The sequence below is a fragment of the Anopheles merus genome, chromosome 3R (genome assembly GCF_017562075.2).
Source record: "Anopheles merus strain MAF chromosome 3R, AmerM5.1, whole genome shotgun sequence".
NCBI lineage: Eukaryota > Metazoa > Arthropoda > Insecta > Diptera > Culicidae > Anopheles > Anopheles merus.
The window spans coordinates 30,762,823-30,789,554 of NC_054084.1; the positions used below are offsets into that span (position 1 = coordinate 30,762,823).

The 26,732-nt window shown below is 43.1% G+C and overlaps 1 protein-coding gene across 1 annotated transcript in view; it reads right to left on the reverse strand.

Annotated features, from left to right (window-relative positions):
* Positions 1 to 25,325, reverse strand: part of LOC121596209 — a 66,534-nt gene extending 41,209 nt beyond the window's left edge. Inside the window, exons 1-2 of the mRNA XM_041920950.1 lie at positions 24,138 to 25,325; positions 3,793 to 4,183 (exon numbers count right to left, since the gene is read on the reverse strand). Of these exons, the coding sequence (XP_041776884.1) occupies positions 3,793 to 3,915 (123 nt within the window). The 5' untranslated portion in view covers positions 3,916 to 4,183; positions 24,138 to 25,325. The remainder of the gene's footprint in view (positions 1 to 3,792; positions 4,184 to 24,137) is intronic.
* Positions 25,326 to 26,732: the final 1,407 nt, after the last annotated feature.

Here is a 26,732-nt window from a genome sequence, read left to right on the forward strand (position 1 = left end):
ATGCTGAAGAATCTTGAACGGGGTATGCGAAAAACGTCCTCTTTAAGCGGCAGTGTTTGAAGATAGAGAGGGGAATGGAATTTTGTTGCAATTTAATTTAAACACATAAAATAGACTCGTCACCGCAAATCTTACTACGAAATCTTTTCACATGAACAATTCTTAAACAATAGCCAATTCATGGAACCATTGAATGCGCAACAAAACAAACAGTGTGCAATAAAAACACATCACACGGTTGAAAGTTATTTCAATTCGTGCCCAATTTGTAAGACCATCTCAGCCGGTTTCAATCCGACACATTGTTACAACTTTCAGCCATTTCAAGTTTTCCCGAAAGCCATGAATTATAGTCAAACCCATGTTACTTTTCTGCACCGTCTCTCGTGTCAGCTTTCCTTTGCCCAAAGGAGGGGCGGGGTGCAAAAGTTTCCTGCTTGGTGTAGGAGCCAAAAGCCAGTACGCGTACCGGGTGCCGCAACAATTCAAATAAATGCCCGCCTCTTTACCTCATTCAAGCACGAGTCGTAACGACGGAAAGAATTAGACGTTCCCTTCATTTTTTTTTCTTTCCGTGTATAAGATCCCTCAGCTAGATGGTGTAAAACTTTTAAACTTATAATAAAAAAAGAAAAACAAACAACCAAAAATCATCAACAATACAGCACCACAATGAGGGGGAACATCTGCGTTCACTCGTCACCACAAAACAAGTCAAAAATTGGGAAAAGAAAGCGACAAAAAATAATGTTAAGCAAAAAACTTTGTTACCATCTCTATCGAAATACGTCGGGCTGGCCCTGAGTTGGACTGTTGTTTACTTATGATGACGGCTTTTCATGTGCTACATCTCTCTGTGCTTTGTATGTATCACAGGACTTGGCCGACTGCAATGAGATTTTAATATTCTGCTGCTTTTGAAGACCGTCATCGTTCGGCCGGATGACAAAACTGTCTTTGGGGGCCATTCGACCAGCTGGCGGAGTGATAACGATGATGAAAGTGTCCATTTTCAATTTTCCCCAAATAATATCCAGCCAGTAGTAAGGAAACCCACCGCCCACCATTTCCTTTTGCTGGTAGAATGTTCCCGCGCACCCCGAGGCTGCAATCGTTTACCCTCAAATTACTGACATCGCAAAACTGAATGAATGAAAAATGGTCTTGCACAGTACGTTTTCACCAAGGCTTTTTGCGCAACCCAGCTCAAACATTGAATTTTAAGTCTCGCTTGATTATTCACCGGCCAGTGCTTGCAGTGTTTCGTTTGTATTCTTCCGTCACGCAAATGCTTTTCAATCAAGGGAATATTGAATAAATTATGAATTCTATATTTCACTGTTTGCTCGTGGGTAGTCGAGAGGCTAATTGCTTTTTTTTGCAAATAGCAATATTCCATTTATGTGACCGGATTGACGAATGTCATGTAGGACAATATACTATATAATTTTCAAAATGTCAAAAAATCGATTACTCAAGCAAACTTACAATTTTGTAAGCATGAGAAAATCAATAATAAATATATTTAATCATATTGCACTCTCGTGCGCCAAAAAGTATGCAAATCCAAGCACAATGCATGATTCAACGTATGCTATGTGAATTGCATACTTTTAGGCAGTCAAAATCTATAAAATCACGTTTAACGCATAAAACGTATCAATAAAGCTTCCGCAATCTCCTTCAAGAGTATGTTGCGTTATTTGACAGACAAAACTACGTTGAAGATGTACGATGCTTTTAATCATATTAAAATATCAAATTAATTGGAAACACTTTTCTTAATACACACCTAACAAAACCATAGCAAAAGCTTCCAAGCTCTCCCCCAATCAATCGGCCGATTGGTTTCAGTGCTCACAAACAAAAATGCGCATCTCTCCGGCCGTTCTGAAATGAAATTCCACTGCCAATCAGGGCCATGGGCAAAGTTTGCAGATAAATGAAATTAAATAAATCTTGCTCGGACTTGCAGTGGCTGTGTCCATACTGCGGTAAATGAGCGAAACCGCATACTATTAGGATCATCTACGATAGCTTTTCCTTTTTTCCCTCTCCCCACTGGTACACACTTGCAGACGGGGTTTGTTCAACAAATCCAAACGGGGTAGGGAAAGGGGACGACGGTTTCTGTGAATTGATTATGGATTCGAATGCTTCAATCATTGCAGTGCTTTCTCCCGGCCGCTCGCCATATTTCTGCTGGCAACGGACCGATATCTTATCAACCATCCAGAAAAGGGTAGCGGAATGAGAATATTCCCTTGCGTAGCGCAAATGGAACTCATTTTTCTCCGTTCACAGAAAAAGGGGAAAACTAGCAGTTTGAGCGTCCCGTAATCAATTTAACTGGTTTTTGAGGGTTGGTGGTCTGTTGCTGTTTTTTCGATACATTTAGCACCGCAGAAAATAAATCTTCTTGAAGGGAAGTCGAACGAAGCTGTAATCAAAAAACAAAGGTTACAGAACAGGCGCTCAATCTTAGTATTTGTAAGCAAAGATCATGGCGCATCGGTATTCCCTATCAAAGAGATTATAAGACGTTGCTACGCTTGCACCCTCTCCCTCAGTAATGTCGCTTTATCATTGTGCTCATAAATATTCAAACGAGTTGATTGAAATACTAAACTCAATTGGTGTTGGGAGCATCTCGGGTGTGCCTTTTTTCCAGCTAAACCAGTTTCTAGATTATAACATTATCATGCATCGTGATTGAAATTTACAATAAATCACGAAAGATTATAAACATAAACATTCGCGCGCCATCCTGCGCCGGTGGTTGGTGATTTGATTTCTGACGCTGCTGCGCGCGTGTAGCTGAAATTAGAAACCCATTAATCATCTCACGCGTCACCCGGCATCGCGCATCCCAACGGCTGCCATTAGCATCGGCGTCATCTTTATCGGCATCCTTATCGACACCATTACCATCTTGGCCGCTTTAAGGCGCACCCGCTCGGAGGAACGTACCTTTTGCTTTGTCCTACGCTTTCATCGCTTTTCTTAGCAAATGCTAATCAGATCTACCTTTTTGCTGCTTCCTCCCGCAGACGATCAAAGCGCAGCGCAGCGCTCGTCTCAATTGGGTGGTACAGATAGCAGAAAGTAAGCACCACTACCACCACTGCAAAATCATGAATGATAGATCTAACACAAACGACCACCACCGTTAACGAATTGGCGAGTGATCAAATCATCAAACCGAACGCAATTTGAAGAAATGGTACGAGACCTTTTTCGGTACCTTTTTTTTGTTGTTTTTTCCTTCCTTCAATGGGACCGCTTTTCGTCACTGGAAAGTGTCTTGACCGACGCATCATCCATCAAACCCCACCCCGGGCTTCGAGGGAGTGGGGGGGGCGGGGGGAGGAGAGTGTTGACGGCGGGACAGTTATCTTTTGCAGAGATTTATGAAAATGTTTGACACTCCGGTACCAAAATCTTTTCGGTGCCATCAATGAGATGGAAGGAATGGCACAGCAAGAAAAAAAGTAAACGAAACTTATCTGCAGGCAAAAAGTTGAGCTTGGAGTGTGTCCTTTGGATGGCTTTTTTTAAACATCTTTCGAGGGTTTCTTTTTCACTAGAATGCTCATTATTTTTGTGGTTTATGTTTCCATTTATTCGTATACTGTGGGAATAATTTTTCAGTTGCTAGGTGAAGCAAATTAAACTAACCTTTTTTTTTGGCATTTTGCTTCCCTTCAAAGTCATTTCGGAACTTAATATCTGAATTGGGAATTAATTGACTAGAAGTAAGGATGCACTTGTTTCGTTTCATTTCATGCCTACCTTGAACGGATCACGGTCGTGCTGCGTTTGGTTGATGTACATGGAAGTCCGCCGGCCGACTATTGACCGACAGCCGATGGAGCTGCTTCGGCGTCCAAACCGATCCGCCGTTACTTGCAGCATTTTGGAAGCTTTATTGAACCTTTGATGTATTGATGTTGCACAAGGAACACTGCACTGTTATACTCTTTTCACCACAAAACAAAAATTAAAATATTAATATTTTTTTAATTACTACTTCTTCCTCACACTGATTCCTCACTTTACGGTATCAACATTCACTTGCATTCAATTTATTCACAAACCGTAAAAAACAGCATATTTGAAACACTCCCTTGACACCAGGTAATCCAACGCTAAGCTCACACGATGCTTTGTTTTCCTACCGGTTCTGAAAAGAAACCAAAGCGGCACCGAGGTCAGACATAGACAACAGCAACAGTAAATGTATTGTAATCGATTGAGATCTATTCCTTCGGCACAGTGTCGCAGCGTATGCTCCAATCCCGTTTCTCCATCCTAACGGCATACGCCGAAGGACATGCGTCAACGAAACTGGAAACAAATCACCGAACAAGCCACCGAAAAAGTCGCGTCGGTGGAAAATGGAAACGACACATTTTCCAATTCCATTCTGCCTCCCTAGCAACCCGAAGCGGAGTTGAGTGGGAGTTGATGAATTTCCATTGAATAATGTTTAATCGAATGGTTGATTTTGAGGTTTCTGTACACTGATCCTCGCCAAGTAACGTCGGTAACGAACGACGAATCCGATTACTTCGGACCGCAACAGCAGCGAACGATGAGTTTGTTGTGGGCCCGTTTCCCCCTCCCAGGCAGCACATTTGCACCATTTGTAAGCAGTTATTCATGGTGCGGGAGCGTGTACTGGCTGCGTGTTTTCCTATTGTTTTCCGCTTTCCTTTTCCGCGCCCGTACTCCCTACCCTAACGCTGCCCCCGAACAGGCTCCTTATTTTCCTCTCCGTTACACACGGTGGGAAGAATGTTCGAGAGAAATCATCGCGACCATTGTACAAGTGGCGGAAAACCATCAATTCGGATATCCGGATAAAGCGACCGGTTTTTGCCAAAAGGTAAAACCGCAAAACATCGACGGGCAGATTTGGTTGGCTTGGCGTAACACAAAAGCGGCAGCAGCAGCAGCAGCAGCTGTAACACAACACAAAACAAAAATGAGCTTTCTGCACCCGCAGACAAGAGTTTGGTATTATTTTGGTCCTCCCCTGACATTTCTCCACCCCCCCCCCTCGCATCGCAACAATCGAGATTGATGGCATGCCTTGTCATAGGTGAAACGACCGAAAATCCTGCCACCGAGCCGAGGTGGGCCTTCTCGGGCGGTAACGAGATTTTGCCAAATCGGAATTGATGGGTTGGATGTGTGTGTGTGTGTGTGTGTGTGTGTGTGTGTGTGTGTGTGTGTGTGTGTGTGTGTGTGTGTGTGTGAGAGAGTGTGTTTGTTTCTAACGAAAAGTGTATGATGTCTCACCCCGGTAAACCGGCTTAAGGTTCGGCAGCAACGCAAAAGAGCTGCCGACAACGTATTTTCATTAATGCTAATGTGACGAAGCAACAAGACGAATACGGCGCGGGTGTTTTTTCGGTGGCGGATCGATCGGAAAGGGGTTATTCGATTCGGTAAACCATAAAAGTGGAAGATAAGAGGTACATACCCTTTTCTTTGTTTGTGGTGATTTTCCAAGCGAGAGAGAGTGAGAGAGACCATGGGGCTATAATTTTAGAGTGCGTGTTAATACATTTTACAGAAAAGCTTAGTTTGGCCATGGCGTGGGCCATCGTTTTGATGGGGAAATTTAACCTCGGAAAAAGCGCAAGCGACCGAAAGGTAATGAGATGATCGAGCGGTAAAAGCTGATGTTGGAGAAGATTAAACCGGAATGCGATAAATTACTCGTAATAGGAAAATATTGCAATGCCATTAGAGGGAATTTAGGTGCTTTGCAAGGAAACACCAGTTATTTTATCTTTCTGTCGAATTGTGTTTGGAAGCTGTACTAAGACTGCCATTTTTTTCTTGAGAAATTAATCACTGAGTAATCATCATATTATCATGCTTTTACAGGGGTCTCGAGCATTATATAGACATGTTCAGCGAGTTGTAGTTTTGTACAGGCATATCATAGATGCTTTCAGCGTGATATAGCATTGTTGGGAAGAAGGTGTTGACATATTAGGCTATACTGTAGAGCTGGCACTTTCGTACCCGTTGGACTGCAGCTTGACTAACTTATATTGTAGAATGATTATTTGCTACTTTTAGCACCGATAAACCGACGTGAGACTTGCGTTATAAAAGTGTCCTACACGAAAGTACTGTCATTTGCTAGCGAGGCGACACTTCTGTCAAAGTAAGCTCTGTTCACGGCATCTTAGATGTAAACAACTTACAAAATACAAATTGCAAAGGAAGTGTGAGGCAAGATTTTGTGAGAATTATTGGACAAAACACCTATAAAAATCATTTTATAAGTTTCCAAATCAAAACAAAAGATGTGAGAAGTGAATAAAACAATGCGCATTAGAATTAGGGAAGAAAAACAAAAAGGAAGTTCAGCAGTTTCTCGTCTGTGTCAGTGTAGTAAGCGATTCATTATAGAGATGGCGCTAGTGTTTAACGTATTTTCAATTGAAATAAGAAGACAACTTTTAAAACTCATTTTGTTCGAAGTGTCATGTTGGTTTGTCGGTGCTTTTAGGACATTTAAATTTAAACAACAATGTTATATCTCGCTGAAAGAGTCTATTATATGTCTGAAAAAAAAACTACAACTCGCTGAACATATCTATATAATCCTCGAAACCCCTGCATTTAAGCACAACTTTTCGCAAAGTTTATAATTCTATATTGAGCGTACTAAAATTACTTACTTATTAATATCTAATTTGTTATCTTTTTTTAATCCTGTTTAAAACATAACAGAAAATAATTTTTCGACTAATTGGTGTGTAATGAGTTCGTTCTGTTTTTAATAAAAATTATGTTATTAAATAAGTGCATACATTTAGGCGCATTGCATCTACCAATAGCCCAAATCGATACAGAACCTTTGTCGCAATATGACCTTCACAATATAGATCAGTGTTAATTCATCAACAATGATGCATAGGTACTAACCAGTCTACACACTTACATCGAAACTAAAAATTGCACTTACCAAACGTACAACTGATAGGTAAGCTGTGAAGAAATAGTCCAAAAAGCCAAAAAACGAGCTTGGTGTGATTTTTATCTCCCTTTCCCTATTGCTCATTTCCAGGAAAGCACTCACGCTGCACCTATTTGGCTTGTAAGGCATATGGATGGATGGATAGATCGCTTGGAAAACATACACTCCCACGTGCATTGCGCGCTTACTGTCAGCTGCACGGGAAGGACACTTTATTTCCACCAGGCATCGTACGCTCCCAAATTCTTAGAACCACTAAAAAACCCCGGTTGTTTCAAACTGTGCTTGTCTCACCAAACTTTCGTTTTTTTCTGTTTGAGTTGTAGTTTACTTCCCCCCCCCCCCCCCCCCCCCACATAGGTAACGCCTTTGAATGAACCCACTAGAGTATACAGGGTTTTTTGTGTGTCTCTTGCTATCCCATACCCTCGAAACTGTCCTCGATGGGTTTTGATGGTTTTTTAAGAAAAAAAAAACGCAACCCGTTCCCAGCACGAGTTTCGTAAGCTACGAAATCTAGAAATAGCGAGAAGCAGAAAAAAAATACTCACACACAACCGGGAAGACACTTATCACCATCACAAGCTAAGCCATCACTGAGACACGCTCGTAGACGGAAGTGTGAAAAATGTGTGTTTCCTTTCCATTTCGGTGCAACCATAGCCTGTTCCCTGGCCCCCCAGCTTCACCACAGTGAGGGCGTATTTTACTCATCGCTCAGGGGAAAAGCTCGTTCACCAACACACGCTACGCCAAGACAAGACACGTCGCACTGTCTTATGCAAAGAAATCCCCAACCATTCCATTCCCAGCCACACAGCTGCTTGATCGCGCTGCGGTAAGGCGTGAAATATTTTATGCAACCAGCAAAGCTTGTACGCGTGGATGGCGATATCCCCGTATGCGATACCAGGGCGCAGGCGGTAGTATGAAAACGTTCGCAGAAACGATTGTTTGCACGAGAGACCGTACCGCCGAACCGAACCGACGATGTTTGCATAGCGAATGAAGTGTTAAATTATAAACCCATTACGAGGAGAAGTGCTTCACCGTGTGCGCGGATGTAAATTGCGGTAAAACGGCATTGCTTCCATTGCGCTATCAATCGGATCTGGTGTGCTGGTTGGGTTGAGTGGGAGAGAGCATTTAGATCTTAAGCCACAAAAAAGCACCTCTCCACTTCAATTGGTAAGGAGGAGAGAGGCTCAAAAACCATTCAAAATATTACAAATTAAGAGATAAAAGAATATGCGAATCCATTTTCTAGGAATCGTAAGCTTTTGATTGCAAGGGCCACCATTCATACAATCACCGGCACGAAGTACAATAGAACTGGCTGGTCTTAGGTACGGTCTTACTGCCCTCTTTCTCTCTCTCTATCTCTGTAAATTGCAGCCCGTTGTAGCGCCCAAAACATCGTCCCCATCGCATGCTGTGAATTCGGTGGAAAAGTGCCAACCACGCACATTATTATTACTGCCACCCTTCCCGCAAACGATATCGGTCCGGCCATCGTCTTAGCGCGAGACACCGTGAATGGTTTGCATAAAATTATCTACCCTTTTGTTCCCGCGCTCCTTCAAAGCTCTCCTTCTCTCTCGCTCTCTTGAAGCTCTCGTTAGCTTCAGAACGTTTATGTTTGCCCACCCTCCGCTCTACGATGCCGTTTGCGTTTAGAAAATTAAGTTCTAAGAACGATGGTACACGAAAAAAAAAACAAGACTTACCCCCCAAGCCACCAAACCTTACCAAGACGTTGCTGAGTCGACGGTTCTGCTCGGCCAGTGCGTGAAGATGCAGGCAACAAACCAATGCCCAATAAATATCCGATTCATTCCACTGGCCGCTAAGACTTGCTGGATGCTGGAATGCCGGTGCAAGAGGTGTGGGGTTTTGTAAAAGTATTCAAATTTCAACTTTTCAACCAGAGCTTTCGATGTTGACACTCCCGCACACAAACACCCACACAGGCAGGCGCTGTATTCTTCACTTTATTCTGACCCAATGTCAATCGCAAACGAGTGGAAAATTGAGATGCCAGCTGGCCTCATTTACATTCAAATGGATTTGGCCTCTTTTTCGTTTTCCATTCATGTTGGCTTTTTTTTTGTTGTTGCATCCTGCCTTGTACTGTCGTTCCCTGTTTTATGTTATGCTCGGTCATGTTTCGCCCAAAGCAAATCATAGCGCACAGTTCTTCGCACTTCCATAATTCTACGGTTTTGTATTTGATTTTTGAGTAGATTTTTGGGAAAATGTTAAGCCTTCACAATTCAAAACGCGCCGCTTGGATTGTCACACAAACCGTGTGCGGTGGAATAAGAGACACAGACAAGTGTTAAAAGGTTCGTGGTTTGGTGCGCGTTCAGCTGTAGCGAGTGCTTCGCTGCACACACACACACACAGTTTCGATTTCGGTCTTTTTAAGGCGACAAAAAAAATGGGGGAAAAAGGGTGAGACAAAAATCGATTAAATGTTACGCTTTTGTGTTGCCGCTGGGGTCAAACCAATTTCACTTTAGAGCTCCCGGTGACCCCGAGATCAGATTGGTGATTGATTTAAATTATCCATTCCTTTTATCACTTTCATCGCTCAACCATTAGGCGATACTTTTCGAGATGGTTTGCTGGTGCGGGTGGAGGAAGCAATGGTATCGGATTTTTAATTACGGCACAGCATTACTCCACATGTTCGAAAATGAAATATTTAATCACACGAAACATCGGGAGGGGCAAACACATTTATAAAACATACGAGCATTCAGCTATCGACTGAGAGAGGGAATTAAATGCTTGTAAATGACAACACTACAACAGTATCGGTGACAATTCTGACCAACATACTACAGCTCTATAGCAGTAGAAATGAGGATAAATATGCAACAAATTAAAACCTTTTCTGAAACCGCTTCAAAACCGTATCACTCACCAGCGTGTCCGTGCTAATTAACGGACATTATTCTGTTTTATGCTACAACGCGCGTGCACCCAACCACGTGCTCATACGCATGGAAAATGAGGGTCGCCAAAAAAAAAGAACAAGGAAGCCCATCACAATGATTGAATCAATTGAATGTCATCGAACAAAACGTGCGTTGCCGCATTTTTTGCTCGAATTTAAAATTCAATATATTTTGCTGGCATGTCGTGTGTGTCGGCAGCGCTGCAACGGATTGCAATTTATGCATCGATCGCGCGCCAAACCACCCCGCTACCCGGTGTACTACAACATAAATGGGGGAGAAAACAAAACCTGATCTTCTTTCCACCGACTGGCTGCCGACACGATTGACAGGTTTCGGTTTTGGAGCTGGATGTAGATACGTGCTGCCCGGGATAGACAGTTCATTTAGCATGTATGTGGATGTGGCAACCACAAAACCGGTCACGAATCGTCGTACTTCCACCATTTCGAACGGTTGCTACCAACCGGTTCGTGCTTCGTGGTTTTTATCGTTGGAATAACAAAACGGTTTTATCGCATCGCTCGGAACACATTGCGAAACAAAACGAGGGGATGAAGGGGGATGCATAAATGATTGGCATATTTTCGACTGATTTGACCACAATCCCCCTTTTGTGACCCTGCCGTGGTTGCAGCGCCAGAAAACAGAAAACAATGCTCATGCGACCGGTACCGGATTAAAGTGAAATAGCCCTCGTGGGTGTGCTGCTCTACACATAAACACACAGACACGCACCCTGTGGAGTAGAGAGTGCAGCAAATGTTTGCCCGGAAAGTCGATGACAGACCCATAATCCTTTCATCTTCTGGTGTTTTTTTTTTTTTTTGTTCAATCCTATTATTTCTTCTCTACCGTCGGTACCGTAGCTTCCAAGCAATATGGTCGGAGAAAGGAAGCATCTTCTCCTAGCGCCATGGGAAAGGTAATCCTGGCAGCTGTGAGATTAATTTGTAGCAATTTGTATTTTCAGATGAATTGTGGCAGTTTTTCTTCACTCGAGAGGATGCAAAACGTTTACTAAGGGATGTTTTTTTTGCAGCAAAGGTTTACGGCCACAGTACGGTGCGATACAGTTTATGACGTTTTTGTTGGACCCTGGTGAGAAATTCGCTTCCCACTCCCGCTGGGAGACAAGACAAATGGTGCGTTGAAATTTGATTTTTGTTGTTAATATTACGGCACGATCAACGAGAGCATCGTATTGTGCTGAACAAAATTCACGCCAGAAGACGTGTTTTGTATCTGCACGTGTAAGTTGATTCATGTTTATATTTAAAACGCCTGAAACTATGCTATGATTGACAGAATCTTCCATAAACGCCCAAAAGTAGGCAAATTACATGTTTTTATCTATTCAAAGCATCAACAGCAAGCAAATTGCCTACATTTAGGCGCTTCACATGCAACCCACATCACAAAGGGCCAAGACGTTAATATGTAGCTTATTTTTATTACATCACCGCAATCTACACACGCTAGCTTCCATATTAAAGTCATATTTTTCAGTCTCTAAATCAGCTTCAGCTGTTCTACCCCCCTGGGCGACCGCAACCCCTGCATGCAAGAAGCTACATTCGTTTGCTTTTGCTATTAAAATAAATACACAAACCATCTGTCTCCTTTTCTCAGTCCTTAGTGGCCGCAATCGTTTCACCCAAAGGGAGAGAAGAACAAACTCCAAGCTAAAAAAAAAGAAGCACAACCATCCGCAAGTAAAATATTGCAAATGGTCGTGATTGCCGGAAAGATGGTACCACTTCCGGCACGCGAAAACAATACCACAGGAAAAGGGAACGAGGCACAAAGCTACGGGCGTACAGCGAACGTACGCCACCGCACAAAGCATTGCCAGCGCATTACCATGTTACAAACGTTCTCACGCATAATGCTTTGCCCGCCGTAGCAGTAGTAGTGGCACTGCGTGTGCCGATAGCATACCGTACAGGCACAGGAAGACGCATCGTAACAATCTCGAATGGTGTTATTCAAATGGTTAAGCAAAATAATAACAAAAAAAATGCTCGCAGGAGTAAAAAGTGATATTGACGCTGGCTAGAAAAAAGAATCGTATCATCATGGTTTTGATGTTGTTTCATATTAATAAATTCTCACGATACAATAAATCGCACTGGTTTTGTAGAGGATAGAGTGTAAAAATAATCTACGTACCAATGACATTTCAAGAGCATATTTGTTTGAATGACGAGTTTACATAATATTAAGCAAAATATATTTAAATATGCACAACACGATGGAGACGCCTGGTGACTTTCGTAATGGTGACATTGGGATAATAATTTACAGGCCACAAAAAGTAGTGAAAAGGCTTATGAAAAGAGCACCAAGATTAAGATCAACTTTCGCCCAAGCTTTCTCGTAAAATCAATTGCAACGTCACAACCGCGTCATGACTTTACACAATTTCATTTCACTTAACGCCATGTCGTGTGACTTCTTGGAGTGGAAATTCTTTAAAAAAAAGCGTTTCAACTGAACCAAAACTCAAGAACAAAAAACCGCAGAACGAGCACTCTGGCATGAATAATCGTTCGTTTAAACTGGCTGTAGCACTTTCATGCCGCGTTTTGTTGAATGCCAGCTATTTCACTACGGCTTGGTACTGTTTCTCATGTACATCGGACGGTTACCACGCCACGCAGATCGACACCTTGCAGCACGAGAAGTAAAGCAAAGTGAGTCGAAATGGCAAACGAAACGCGGAGTGGAGCAATCGAAGCAGCGATATATATTTCCTTTTTTTTCAACTCGCCTCAAGGCAAAGGAGCACAGTGGAAGGTGATTTTATTTGCATGGCTTCTGTCATATTTTGCTGCTACTTTTTGCCTCCGGTCGTACGAGGTTAGCCGTAGCGGATTTCACGTATATCGTGTTTGGTGTGTGTAGCTAAAAAGAAGCAGGCGGTTTGGGCATTGTTTCACGCGCTTCGACATTTCATGAATCCGGTGGGACCCAACCGGCCAAAAGTAACATGTGGAAAACTTTTTTCGTTTGTATTTTTGTTTCCCCCTTTTTTGTTTGATGCAGCAAACTTCTCTAGTATGGGTGTGTGCGGAACGAATCGTTTAATCCACCAGTGGTCGTCGTCGTCGTCGTCGTCGTCAGCATTCAGCGGGAATGTTGTCGATTTCAAACGGCAAAACAAGCGGTACGGGTATTGGCCGGACGGATACGTTTATGGGAAGAATAAAACGGAGCAGTCAGTCGAAATGATGAATATATTTGCGGTGGAAAGATTTATCGTCCAGAGAAGGTCCGTTACTTCAAGCGCGGTAAAGGTTGCCCTCTTTTATTTATGTTACTGTTTTCCAATGTACTGCTTCGCACATTACGGTTGGTGTGATTTTTGTACGATCGTTTTTGCATTTAAACGTGTAATGTTTTATTCACTTGCATGCGTTTGCACTTTAGCTGAGACTCTTCAAAGTGCAAATAAATCACGGAAGCTTATGAATTATCACACCAAAACATAATTTAAATCCTTACGAGTGGAAAAACACGAGTTACAAAACAATTAATCAAGCACGCTTTAAAAGCGCTCACCCTTACTGACCCGCTCGATGTAAGGTCGCTCGTTAATCACCACCGTTTCGTGGCGTGTGAGCAGCCTGTGGCGAAAATTCGTCAGAAAATTTAACTTAAACGTTGCTCCATCACGGCAAGCAATTAATCTTCCATTCTTTAGCTGACCTTTATTTAGTGATATCACAATTGGACGGATTGGCACGAAAAACAGAAGCAAAACGACATATAGTTAAAACAGTACCAGTTGTTAAAGCTAGACACGTGCGGACTGTCTCGAACTAAGCGCTTACCAAATTATGTCTCGGGGCAGTTTTATGGCGCTCTAACAAAAACCTTTCGCCCTCCATTACCCGGGGGGTGTAAGCGGCCACGGATAAGCCCGTCGTGAGAAAATATCTTCTTTGTGAAGACGAATTCGTGCCCAGCCAGGCTGCTCGTGGATCGCTATTATGCGCTGCACAGCAGTCAGTTGCTGCGCTATACAATGTGGTGGCGTTTCTTTTGTTTAGCCCCAGCAAGTGTCACTTTACACACCCATACACGAATCCACGGGGTGTCTGGAACGAGTGTGTTAGTATGTGTGTGTCGATGAAGGAACGGAAAAGAAAGAGGAAAATGAAAACTCGATGAAAGGCAACGATAACAACGGGATGGAATAAAAACTGCCAATCGTTCTAGAACAGCAAGAGACTAAATTGGATCTCGGAGCTCAAGCGCCTAGAGGTATGCAATCATTTCACCATTTTACTTTTTTAAAGCTTTGCTTATTTGTTTGTGTTATGAAACAAAGTAAAACCTTTGTGCTGATAAAATTAAGTCTTTTTTCATTGATTCAATCTAATACACAGTATTTTCAATAGTTTACCTCCTTTAAAACTTCATCCTTACGTACTTATTTGTGATTATATTTCCTCTCTAATTCACCAATGGTTCATACTCTCGTTGCCCTAATGTTCATCCTCATCAGTGACATGAACCGTTCTGAAGCGGGAACAATTTATTAGAATTAATGTGCTACTGGTTTCTCGCTGATAAGAACCGACAAAACCAACGGACATATTTATTGCAAAACACAATCGCAAGCGTCACCCGTTCTTCTCTCCCATCCCACCGCCCGAATGGTATTCCTGCAACTTTTCAAGTTTTGTTGTTAACCAGGCACGGCAGACAGCTTAACATTGCCCGCAACACAACTAGTTAAGGCAGCAGTTGAAGCGCTTCGCTTTCGCTATTAAACTGCAAACACAGCCACACCACAAGCTGGCTGCAACATTTCACTACAACCTGACACCTATCGTTTGCGATTAATATCCATCGTTGCCATCGTTCGTCGCCGTCGTTTCAGGTTTCGGGGGCTGTTTTGAAGCCATTGTGGGGGAGGTAACAAAAGACAAAGCGATTCTCTTGTTCTATTCTGTCTTTTTGCCCCAACAGACGGACGGACGAAAGGGCACCAGCTCTGGCAAATACATGATAACAAATCGTTTTGGACAACAGTCATAATAAAATAACTTGCCGAGGAAAAGAAAATCCTCACGCATCGCTCCCAAATAAACAAAAGTAGGAAGGGAAGAAAGAAGCGTTTCTGTTCGATGAGTTTATGGAAACTGGAAGAAGAATAAAACAACATCCCTGATAACAGCTAAACACGTGATTTTATGAGAAGAAAAAGGAGAGGACAAAAAACACACACTCACTCTCGCTGTGTTGTTTTATGTTTGCAGTGAACGAATCGAACCGGCTCAACCGAACGGGGATAAATAAACCTTCCCCAAAAATACCCCCGCTTTCAACGTAAAAGCTCGTTGACCATCCGCCCGCTTTATTCACTCCAACTTCCGATAAGTCTGCGGCGGTCCGATTTTCCTCACCCCTCGATCTCTATAAATTCCTTAACACCTATCCGCCAGTCGCCTGCCGCACGCCGATTCTACCCCCTGCATGATGCGTAATAAAACAAGGCGTCCTATTCCATAGGGGAAATCCCAACGACGCTTCGTTCGATCCCTTCGGACTGTTATCAAAACGCAGCGATGGGAGCAGGTTTCTTTGTGCGGTGTTCGGTTTTTCGACACGTACTGCCACGGCCATGTCATAAATTGTTGTTTCTTTCGGTGATTTTCAGCTGTTCGCCGACACAAACAAAGCAAACGAACGTATCAAGCGGTAAAAAGAAACCATTCCTCGTACGTATCGGAAGTGGGAGGGGGTTGGTGGGTCTTAAGATGACTTTCGATTTGATAAGGCAAACAAAAAAAAACAACAAGTTTCGGAGAAAAAATCGCGTCCTCAAGAAGTTCGGTGGGCGATGAGCAGATCCATGAGCGCTACGAAGAAACACTTGTCATGGGAAAATAAATTGGCCAACTACATGCCTCCAGAGGGTGTAGGGAGCCGTATGAATCGTTTAAGGGCTGGTATCGTTGCGGCAATTGTTGTGGTTGGTGTATTTAAGCCATTGAGTGTGTGTTCTTGTGAAACAAAATTATGTTTGCTGCGGTACTGGACGGTGTATATCAATCGTTTTATGGGGATAAATAGCAAGTGAATCAATGGAATCCATTTTATGTATCAATATGATTCTGATTTCAATGGATTATTTGGGTCTAAAATGATCCGAATACTCAAATTCATTTTACAAAATACAGTCGTTTCGAAAACCATGCAATTTAGACATGTTGTTATGCAAATTGCATACTTTAGGGCTTATTGGTTTTTACATCAAGCTGAGTATGCAATCCGCGTTACTAAGTACAGCTTTTACATAGTTTTTATTTGCTATCTTGTTCTATAAGTTATGCTATCTACGAATAAAAAAATGAATCAATATATTACTTATACAGTATTGGCAACTATCGGTAAAAATCGAACTGTTCGTAGAGATTATGCTTAATTATTTTTATTAATTTCAAACGGAGTGTTCAGCATATCATGCTTCATCGAAAATTACGACACCCCTTGAAAAACAAACAGTCAATAAAACACTCAAACCGTTGGGCAGTGTGGGCCAAAGTAAATTGTAAATGATTTATCGCTAAAGGTGTCGAAGGTTGGGGCCGAAAAACAAGCAAAACGAAAACACCCAATTCCCGTCCAATTGGTCACGGCGCCAGCTGCATACCGTGAAACGTGTTTGCTTTATTAAAAATAAATGGACGGGAGCCCTTTTTTCGATCAATCATATTTTCTCCCTTCTCAAGCAGGGGTTGAAAAACGTCTCAAAAGCAGCAACGGCAACGGCATTTGGCATTTTATTTTACACTCTGTAGCAGTTCATGCGCTGCAAACTGATTTACATTCCGTCCTTCCAGCTAAAGAGTGAAATACCACTCAATTCTGTAGAAGCCCGTCGTGGCGAATATTGCTAAAGAAAGATTTTCCAAAAACTATCGCACTGACTAAAATAACGTTTAACCCTTCAGCTAACACCTTTCCATTTTCAAACATTCTCTTTTTCGCAGTGCTCAATATGCTGCCGGATATTCTCGTTCTCCCCCTGAAGCACCCTTCCTTAACCTTAATCGCTTCACTTGCCGTGCAGATGGTTCGCATATTTTCCTGGCGCCAAGTAATCCGATTAGCATAGCACGGCATGCCAAACTCGACGCGAGCACTACGCCCCCTCGATTGCCGTGTTGCGTCGATTGCTTCGACAATGCTCAACCCCTTTTCGGCCCCGAAAGGCTGACTAATGACGCTGCCGCCAATGACGCCTCATTATGATGATGATGATGAGAATGATGAATGAAAGTGTTAATTTGGTACGTGACTGCTTGGGTTAGGCGGTAGCACCATCTCACTCCATCCTTTGCGTCGTGTCTCGATCGCCTACGACCAGGTGGAATGGGCTATTTTCTTGTATCGTCGAAATTCAGAATGGGGCTTCATTGCGAGCCGGGTGAAAGTTTTCGTTTCGAAACCGTTGCATCATTATCTGAAGCTGGGTGCGTGTGTATTGTGCAAGCTGTACCACACGAACCTCCAGACCGACCTATTTAGCCCCATGTCAAGAGTTCCTTTCAGGTGAATCTGGTGGATTGGCCGCGGTGGAAGGATGAAAGTTTCGTTCGAATTTTCTTCGACAACTTCGCAGAGTGAAACAACTTGTTAGGTTTGATTTGAGTTTTATTACGGGCTTCCGTCAAGTTTGAGCCGGTCGTTGGACGTTGCATACCCAGCACGAACCCACCCGACCGACCCACAGCGCAGACACCGCAATGCGCGATTGTTTGGCCAACTTTGGCCGACCTGGGATGTTCGCTCGCTGGCGCCCAATGGAGGACCGTCGAACAAAAGGGCTTCGAACAAAAATGGAGCAACCGGATACCGGGTTTTGTGAGCTTTCGGGACGAAGCCGCAGCTCAAATGCTAATTTCATTTCTTACCAGCCTTTGGCCACCCGACAAAACCGAGAGCCATGGCGCTGGTGCATTCCGGGCAAAAATTATATTCCCCGCTGCCATGGGTACGGTCGCCACTGGTCACAATTTATGCTCTACTGCGGGTGGTCCTCCCTTGGACTCGCTTTTTTCCCGCAGCATGCCCTCTAGCGCCAAGACAATTTACGACCTCACCAGCCATAAATACCTTTCGGCTAACCCCGCTTTCGTACCGCGGGTGGGGCTGAGCTTACACCGTTTTTGCGTTAAACAGAACAACATTGAACCCCTTTTTCGGGGTTTCTCGCTTCCTCGCCCTTTCGCTCTGCTTGTTACATTCGCTATGTTAACATTTGCTTGCTGCCCCATGTCCGCTGCCCAGTGGATACTCTGCTTTTTGTTTTCGTGCTCACTGCTCAACGTTACTTCGCGTGCTGTGGTGGTGCGCGAAAGAAAAGCTTCCATCCGTTCTAGACTCACAACAATGAAAAACGAAGCGAAAAAAAATGTAACAGGAAAAACAAAATTGAAACGATGTACAGCATAACGTGCAACATGTTTGATAGTTTGGTGGGACACATTATTATTACAACTAGCGCGTTGATATCTCGCTGACAGGCCCGCGAGCCAGCCAGCTTAGCCGTGGATGACGATTGAAAAAGTGAGTGACGGTTTCTGTTCTCCCTTTCACCATTCCAGCTCTTTACAGCACTGCCATGTTTTGGCTTTTTTGGTATTTTGTTTTTTGTTGTTATTTTCCTTGCCGCTGTAATTCATGTTGCTATATGCTATGTGCAGCTAAAGGTGGATGCATTCTTTCACTTCCATGTGTCGCGTTTTGTTGTTGTTTTTTAATCTCTTCTTTGTATGGAGTTAAACGTAAACGCTATGCTACTGTTCGATTGAGTAGTTGATTGTGTTTGCAACTGGGGATGGTTGTGAGTTTGACATTGGAGCTAATTAAAAGTTGACTGGTAATACTGGTGCTGTTCGTACGTTATATCGCTTGGTCTACCAGTGGACCGCTACAGGTCGGACAGCGTAAATGGTTTGCATGTTGTAGGATACAATAGATGAAGATAAACAGAGTGACTGGTTGAATGGCAACAATGCGCATACAATGTTGATAACCGTTGCTCGATTTTTCTTTGTGACCCATTGCAGTGTGCATTTCATTCAAAGTCAAGCGTAATTGCTAATAGAGTAGCTTCTTACAGGGTTTTCGAGGATTATATAGACATGTTCAGCGAGTTGCAGTTTTGTTCAGGCATATAATAGACTCTTTCAGCGAGATATAGAATTGTTCGGAAGTAGACGTTGACATGTTCGGTTATACTGTAGAGCTCTCACTTTCGCACCCCTTGAACTCTAGCTTGAATCATTCTCATCAGGATGTAAACAAACGGTTTTCGAAAAAATATGCTTTTTTCAACTAATTCATGTGTTAAACGGCTTGGGCAATGATTATTAGTTACTTTTAGGACTTTTAAGAGCAAAAATTTGAACCCTGCGGTACAATGTGTAAACAAAACAAATGACAGCACTACAGAATCGCTGAACATGTCAACGCCTAATTCCGAACAGTTCCATATCTCGCTGAAAGAGTCTATTATATGCCTGAACGAATCTACAACTCGCTGAACATGTCTATATAATCCTCGAAAACCCTGTAACATAAGGCAGACTCAATGACAATTTATAATTTCAAACATTTATAATTATAAAATTAAAAAAATAATTAAAGAAAGGCTTCAACGGCTGAGATTATCTGTAATAAAACTAATCAGGCTTCAAGAAAACAATTGAATAGCATTTGTTATATTTTTGCATAGTTTTAGGCGTTTTAACATTTCTAAATCTTTAATGTAGCATATCAATTGCGCCTAAAGTTATGCAAAATTGATTTTCCCAGCACAAACCATTCCATATTTCAATTAAATTGAACGTGCATCTCGTAATCATTACCCCATCGCGATGTTCAGCAGACAAAATCCATATTCAGCTCCTGAAAACCATTGCCTTACGCTCTCGTGCAATGATAACAACACAAAAGTGAAACAATGACAACAAATTTAATTAACTTACATCACTTTTCATTGTTTCACAGTTGCGCTCTAATGTGAATCACCCACCTACAAAGACAATGTTCCACCGCTTCTACCAACCGAAGTGCAATGCTTGAAATTGTTTGGAAATACTTTGCATTGTTTCGATCTCGGTCAAGCTTAATGTCTACCAAATCGTTCGTCTAACCATGCGAAGAACCCCCATAAAAAAAAACAAACAAACTTTAATAAACTGCCAAACTTTATCCTTCTCGTGGAATGAGTCCCGCACAGACGATGCATGGATCAAGCTTCCCCGATTAATCCAGCACGACAAAAGTTCTCGCACTCGCACTGAAATGGATCCGTTCGCCCCTTTCCCAACACGGCAGCCACATTCCAGTGCATCCTATTCTCGACGGGACATTAAATCTGCCATTTGTTAATGCGCCACTTTCGCTCGTTGCTTATCGTTCGATTCTTCGTCGGTGCGTTTCGGAGCAGCAGAAGCAGCAGCAGCTCGACGCTATTTGTGCGCCAAACGTTCTAATGCCCGCCGGGTGATAACAAGTTCAACGGTCTCGGGATGTGGAATCAACCACCGACGGGACGAATCATGGGAAGGTTCAACCTTTTTATTGCTGCCTTTTTTTTGTTTGCGCTATCGCTCTGATGGATAGTGGAAACGAAAGAAGCATCCTTGGGCAAACACTGTCCATTACTGTTGAACCACATTTTCCACAGTACCATCAACGCTCTTATTATTATTATCATCCAGTTCGCCATTGACGTGGACAGATGATATCGTTCGCTTGGAAAAGTACAGCGAATGGTACCATGCAATGATGCATTCCGTTTACCCTTGATAGTGGCTGCACACTCGCACCCATTCCGAGAAAACAATGCTTTGGCATAATTTATGCACAGCCTGTAGAACAAAAAAAAATTCATCCGATCTCGAATCGGCCATAGTGCCAACATTCATTTAGTGGGTGATTTATGCTCGGTTTGTATTTAATCGTACTCCAACCGAACGGACGAAAGCCGATGATCGTGTGTGTGTGATGGCCCGGATGTGGCAAACCCGGGCACGTTTGCTCATCGCAGCGCCAAAAGGTTATGGGTGAGTTCAAGCGTACTTGACTCGACGAGCAGCAGCAGCAAAGCGCTTAAAGCATATTCCGGAAGAATGCAATCATGCACCCCGCCAGCAATTGCCATTGTCTCAACGCTGCACTGTCCGAATGTGAGCTTACCTCAAACAACGTAACACTTGCTTCGGGGCGGTGAGGTGATAATGTTGTCGGTTCCTAAACCCTCGAGGGGCTTTAGATCAGATGGTCAACCCGGACACTGTTAGTAATCAACCACCCGTTCTAGCTCGGTTGAGTCTTTGCTTCCGATGCCAGAACGGGGTGCAACCGTTACCGCTGGCCCTTTGGCAAGTGGCACTGGGTTGGAAAATCGAGATCCCGGTACTGGTAGCCTCCAAACTCCCTTTCAATCCACACACACATACACACACAGACACACAAACACATACAGAGACACCGGATGTAGTAATGGCTAAACGACAGCGACACATGTGTTTGTGTGCTAAGTGATATTTAAATTGTACGGTTATCGTTTGCGGATGGGATAGCTCTGTTAGTGCTACCGCTTTTCTCTTGCTTCTCGGCTTCTCCCAGCCTAGTCCGTACCGTTGCACCTATTCACCAAACATACACTTTATCATGTTAGTCACGCAATACCACCGTGAAGTCGTACAACTGTAGTGTGGTAGCAAGCAGGGTGGGCAGGCAAAACGCGCTACAGTGTCCTTCCGGTCATTCTTTCCGCCCGATGGGAGAGTGGATCATAATTGCCCTGGGAGCCTTGGCGGCAATCACTTTGATGGTGATGATGATGACTGCGCTGCGGTGATGAGCATGCGTTAGTCCTCGCACAGTACAGTGGGATTTCCCGCTTTCCCACAGCAATGTTGGAGCTTTTGTCCACATTTTTGCCCCAATGAAACTTACTCTGTTGCGATCGAGCCGAGAAGGATCCTTCGAATTAAGATAATTAGTGCACAAATTTGCGGTGAAATGTAGCATTAGGAAGCATCAAACATAATCTCTTGTAATGGAACCGTTTAGACACACAAAAAAGACTGGTTCAAACGGTGTATAAAGCGGATACAAACAAATTCGCCTAAAGCTATGCAATACGCAATGCAATTTTATCTTTATTAGCACATTGTCTAGCGCCTTTGAACTACTGTAGGTTTTTTTGATGATCATCATTTTCTGAAGAGAAATTTTCCCAATAACCACTGGCCAACAGTGGCTTTAATAGGACCCTTTAATTGTACTCACACCCGAAACATAAGCTTCAAATAGATGCGCCTCATTTTTATTCTTCCCGTAACATTAATCCGTTGCTGCATATACATAGACACACAAAGCTGTGCAAACAACAGCATGCAAATCACTCGACACGATCCGTCAAGACAGCTGTCAGTGCAATGAAACCTAAGCGCTTTCAAGCGCCTGCAAGCTGTCAGGCTCAGCTGTTTTCCGCCCTCTGCTTTCCGGATGCTGAAAATTCATTTCATCAGCCGTTTTGAGAAGGGTAACTAGTGCGCTGGGTTCAAGGGCGCAACAGAGGCGGCACGAAGGGGTGAGCGAAGACGTTGCTATTATTTTGCGTTATCTTTCTTATTTTGAGCACACGAAGTGCCGGGCTTTCGGCGTTTCCATGATGATTTCAAAATATCTTTGTGTTCCCTTTGTTTGGCTGACCCGCTGTAGCGTTTGGTCAACAGAGAATGGATTGTTATTCTTGTATTTTTTATAATGCATCCCAAGATTCTATGACGGTTTTGTATAGCAAACAGCGTCTGTAGTTCAAAATTCCACCATCCACTGACGCCTTGTGTAATGTAAGCTATAATGTATCCCAGCGAGCTACAAACACGTTTTGACTCGAGACGTTTGAGCAGACCTTGAGCGATACAAACCATCGTTGCTACAACATGATGTGTCATTCGGTCCATGAAGATGGGTGGAAGAGCTTTACTGCCACGTTGGCACCGGAACAACATGACGAACAATAATATATTTCGCACGTCACTGACGCGTGCGGTAAGAAACATTAGATTTGCAGGAATGGATTATGCAAGGCACTTTCCGCCATTGCGTGAACTGGGCAAATTCATGTAGAGCACCGGAACAGCAGGACTGTAAAAGGTGAAAGACAAGCAGGGCAAGCAGGTTGTGTGTTTGATGAGGTGATAAGCTCGGAAGCTATTTAATGGCTGGTTAAAGTGAGCGCATCAATACGGATGCGTTGAGCGAAGCAATTAGGGTGAAAAATGTTCAATTTAATGGTTCTGTAGTTATTTGCACTAAACTGCTATACAAACGACCGAATGGTGCAAAGGTTGCTTAGAGTCGTCGCTCAACTCGCCTGTCAGTATGCAACCCGCATTACAAAAAGAATGCAATAGTTACACTTCTGCTTCAAAATCTCTTTATTAAACTATTTTTCTCTTTTAGAAGGTCATTTTGCAGAAACTGATAAAAATGATATTTTTCGTCTTAAAAGTGTAAGTAGTTCTCCTGTCTTCTTCTTCAAAAGGAATGCAATAGTTACACTTCTGCTTCAAAATCTCTTTATCAAACTATTTTTCTCTTTTAGAAGGTCATTTTGCAGAAACTGATAAAAATGATATTTATCATCTTAAAAGTGTAAGTAGTTCTCCTGTCTTCTTCTTCAAAAGGAATGATTCAAAGTGCCACCAACTCATAATGCAGTTTATTCATGCTCGAGGACATAGAAAATTTCTCTCCATGTATTAATCCTTCCAACACTCTCAGCTCCCGGTCCAGAAACTAGCAAGAATAAGTTTTTCCTTTTTTTTTGTTTCCAACTCAAAAGTTTTCTCCCTTTTAATTTGCACTCTTGCACAGCTCATACGTGCCAACCATCGTGCCATCGATTGCCATTGTCCACCCACACATAGCCAGACACAAACACACTTCTATTACTCCGTCAACATCCGGCGACCGAAAGCAACGTTTGAATTCTGAGTTTTATTGCGGCTTGAAATGTAGAGCAAAGTTTCGCCACTGGGTTCAGCAGCGTTTGGAAGGTGGACCGGTGGAAGAAAAACTGAAACTGTAAAGGATTACTTGTGGAAAATCCAATCGAGACTTACCCATCGAACCGTTATGTTGCTGCTGACATTTCGCCTTGAGTCACGTTTGTGATCTGACGGAGCGTTTCCTTCCACTTGCGCTCTATCTCTCCCTCTCTTTGTCTTCGCCCTGCTCAGCCAGTCACTAAAAAGAGCACTCGGATCTAATGATTTACCACTTCGATACTCGATCAACGGATAAGCTTGGGTGGGTACAACACACACGCGGTACACACGAGCGGGCCCGCCCGCTCCGGCCCCGGCACAAACGGAACCGTCAGTTTGATTAATTGACACCGCCTCTTAATTACTGCCAACCGTCGAGTGGAGCACTGGGTCAGGGGACGAGTGAACGACTGCGTTTGGTGGCACTGGAATGTAGAGGATGCTATTGCTATTGCCTGCAACTAATTGGCTGCTGCTCTTTAAAAGATTGACCATGGAAAGGTGAGTGACGTTGCTTCAAGCAGCATGGCGGGGTGGCCACGCTGGCTACCCTGCAGGACGATCGTTCGCACTGCTACACGTGTGTTGTATTGGAAGTGAATTGACTTTATAAGATTACGCTGATGTTTGATTTACTCGCATTCTGATACACAATTTTTGAAACTATCTCGTGTTTGAAGTTACTCAGTTTTTGTCATTTGAAAAAAATTGAAGTATCAATATTGTCAAAAAACATTCGTGATCCAATCAGCACGGGATGAATTTTCACAAAACTTAAACTCGTTTTCTACTTGTTATTTTTTTACCCCACACTAACCAAGCTAGAACCATGAATCATTCGATGCTTAAACTGTCCGACACACGATCAATCACGATGCAGCTATGGGACCGTTTGCGCTAAACCTTTCCCTTCACCACGTGTTACATCGAAATCAAGACATCGCAGGGGGAAGATGAACCAAAAAAAAGGATGCTAGAAACTGTATGTTATCCACCGTTTGTGCGCTCATTCGATCAATCATCTACATTGCACAGTCGATGCACTAATGCCGTGTTTTTATCCTTATTTTTTAACACACAGTTCACTATTGTTTGTTTAGAGGTACCTCTTTCTTCACTGTACTTTTCCTTCTAGAAGATTTTTTTTGTTTGTGTGTTAATGCCAAAAGTGCGCGCACTGAACTGTCCAACGAGAAGCACCCCAATCACTTGTACGTGAGAGTCTCTTCATCATCGAAGCAGTCGTATCGAACTAACGTACCGTTGCTCAGAACGCAAACAACAAATACTAGATGGCGCGAAAATGTTCGCTCTTCGGGTTTTATCAGACGGCGTTCGTGCCACGTTCGGTTGCAGGGGCTGTCAACCGCAGGGCAGCGAAAGGATACGAACGTAAACAGACTATATGAAGGAAGCAGTACTAAGGCGAAATTGAATTGAAGCTTTGGTTGTATATTTTGGTTGTAAATGCAAATACATATATGGGGTAAATAAATAAATTCCATATAACTAAGGTTTTAATGATACAGGGCTTGTGAGTACTCAAAGTCATAACATAAATAAGTGATGATTTTATATGATCGAGTAAGTTACAACTGAAACACCTTCATCCATCATACATCATCTACTACGCCTAAAGGTATGCAATTTTCGAGATAAATTTAGTTTAGCCAGAAGAATATACCATTAAGATTAACTTAAATATTTATATGCTTGGTAAGATACCTAATTTCACTTACTTTACATGTCTAACATCCTGGAAGTGATATAAAGCAATTAAATCACCAATATCTAGAGCATCTCAACAGCTTAACAAACCGAGCACCTGCTTCGGATCTACTCGAATTGTCATTCGCAATAACTGCTCGATTATTTCCAACCACTTTTTCCAACCGGTTAGTAAGAGCCTTTCCAACGTAGGATGTGATTTTGATACGTTCACGGGCAGTCCCACGATGGATATGGCAGCCAGCTCGCCTGTCTGCATGCCTAACAAAGCAACAAAGCAATGCAAACACGTCACATAAAGTGAGAACAGCATCGGATGGGCCAATTTCGGTCGACTGCGTTGCTCGTGTGATAAAAAGAGCACGTTTCGTAGATGTTACACTAGACTCGCTCTACAGAGTTCTAACACCAGCATTTGATTGTTTGCGCTTCATCGTTCTCATTTCGCGTACGATACGTACAATCATGGAAAGTGGGGTGCGAGGAGTACGTTAGTGTATGCTGTTCGTGTTAGTGGGGCAGCTCTACGCGTGCTGCACGAAATGCGAATGCGTGGTCACAGCTTATCCTTCATCCCGCGCCTGCTGACCGTCGGGCGTCACGAATTGTTGACCTCTGAAAGCACATGCTCTTTCAACATTTTCACAGCTGACTGATTTCATCCCGATGGTGTGCCCAGGCTCGAGATTCAATAACCATTTTTTTTGTTCTCAGCGCGTCAGCAGAATTACGGACAGGACAGGACGGTGGTTTAAGCGCACAGTCAAACAGCAGAGGCAAGAAACGAAACGGAATCGCTTTTAAATCCTGCTATCTGACGGAGACTAATGGTCTCGCCGAGAGGCTGGAGTAATGATGCCATGAAATGCTTCAATGGCGATAACAGAGACTATACATGGATAGCGTAAATGTGAAGAAGAAGGGTAAAAAACAGTAATTTAT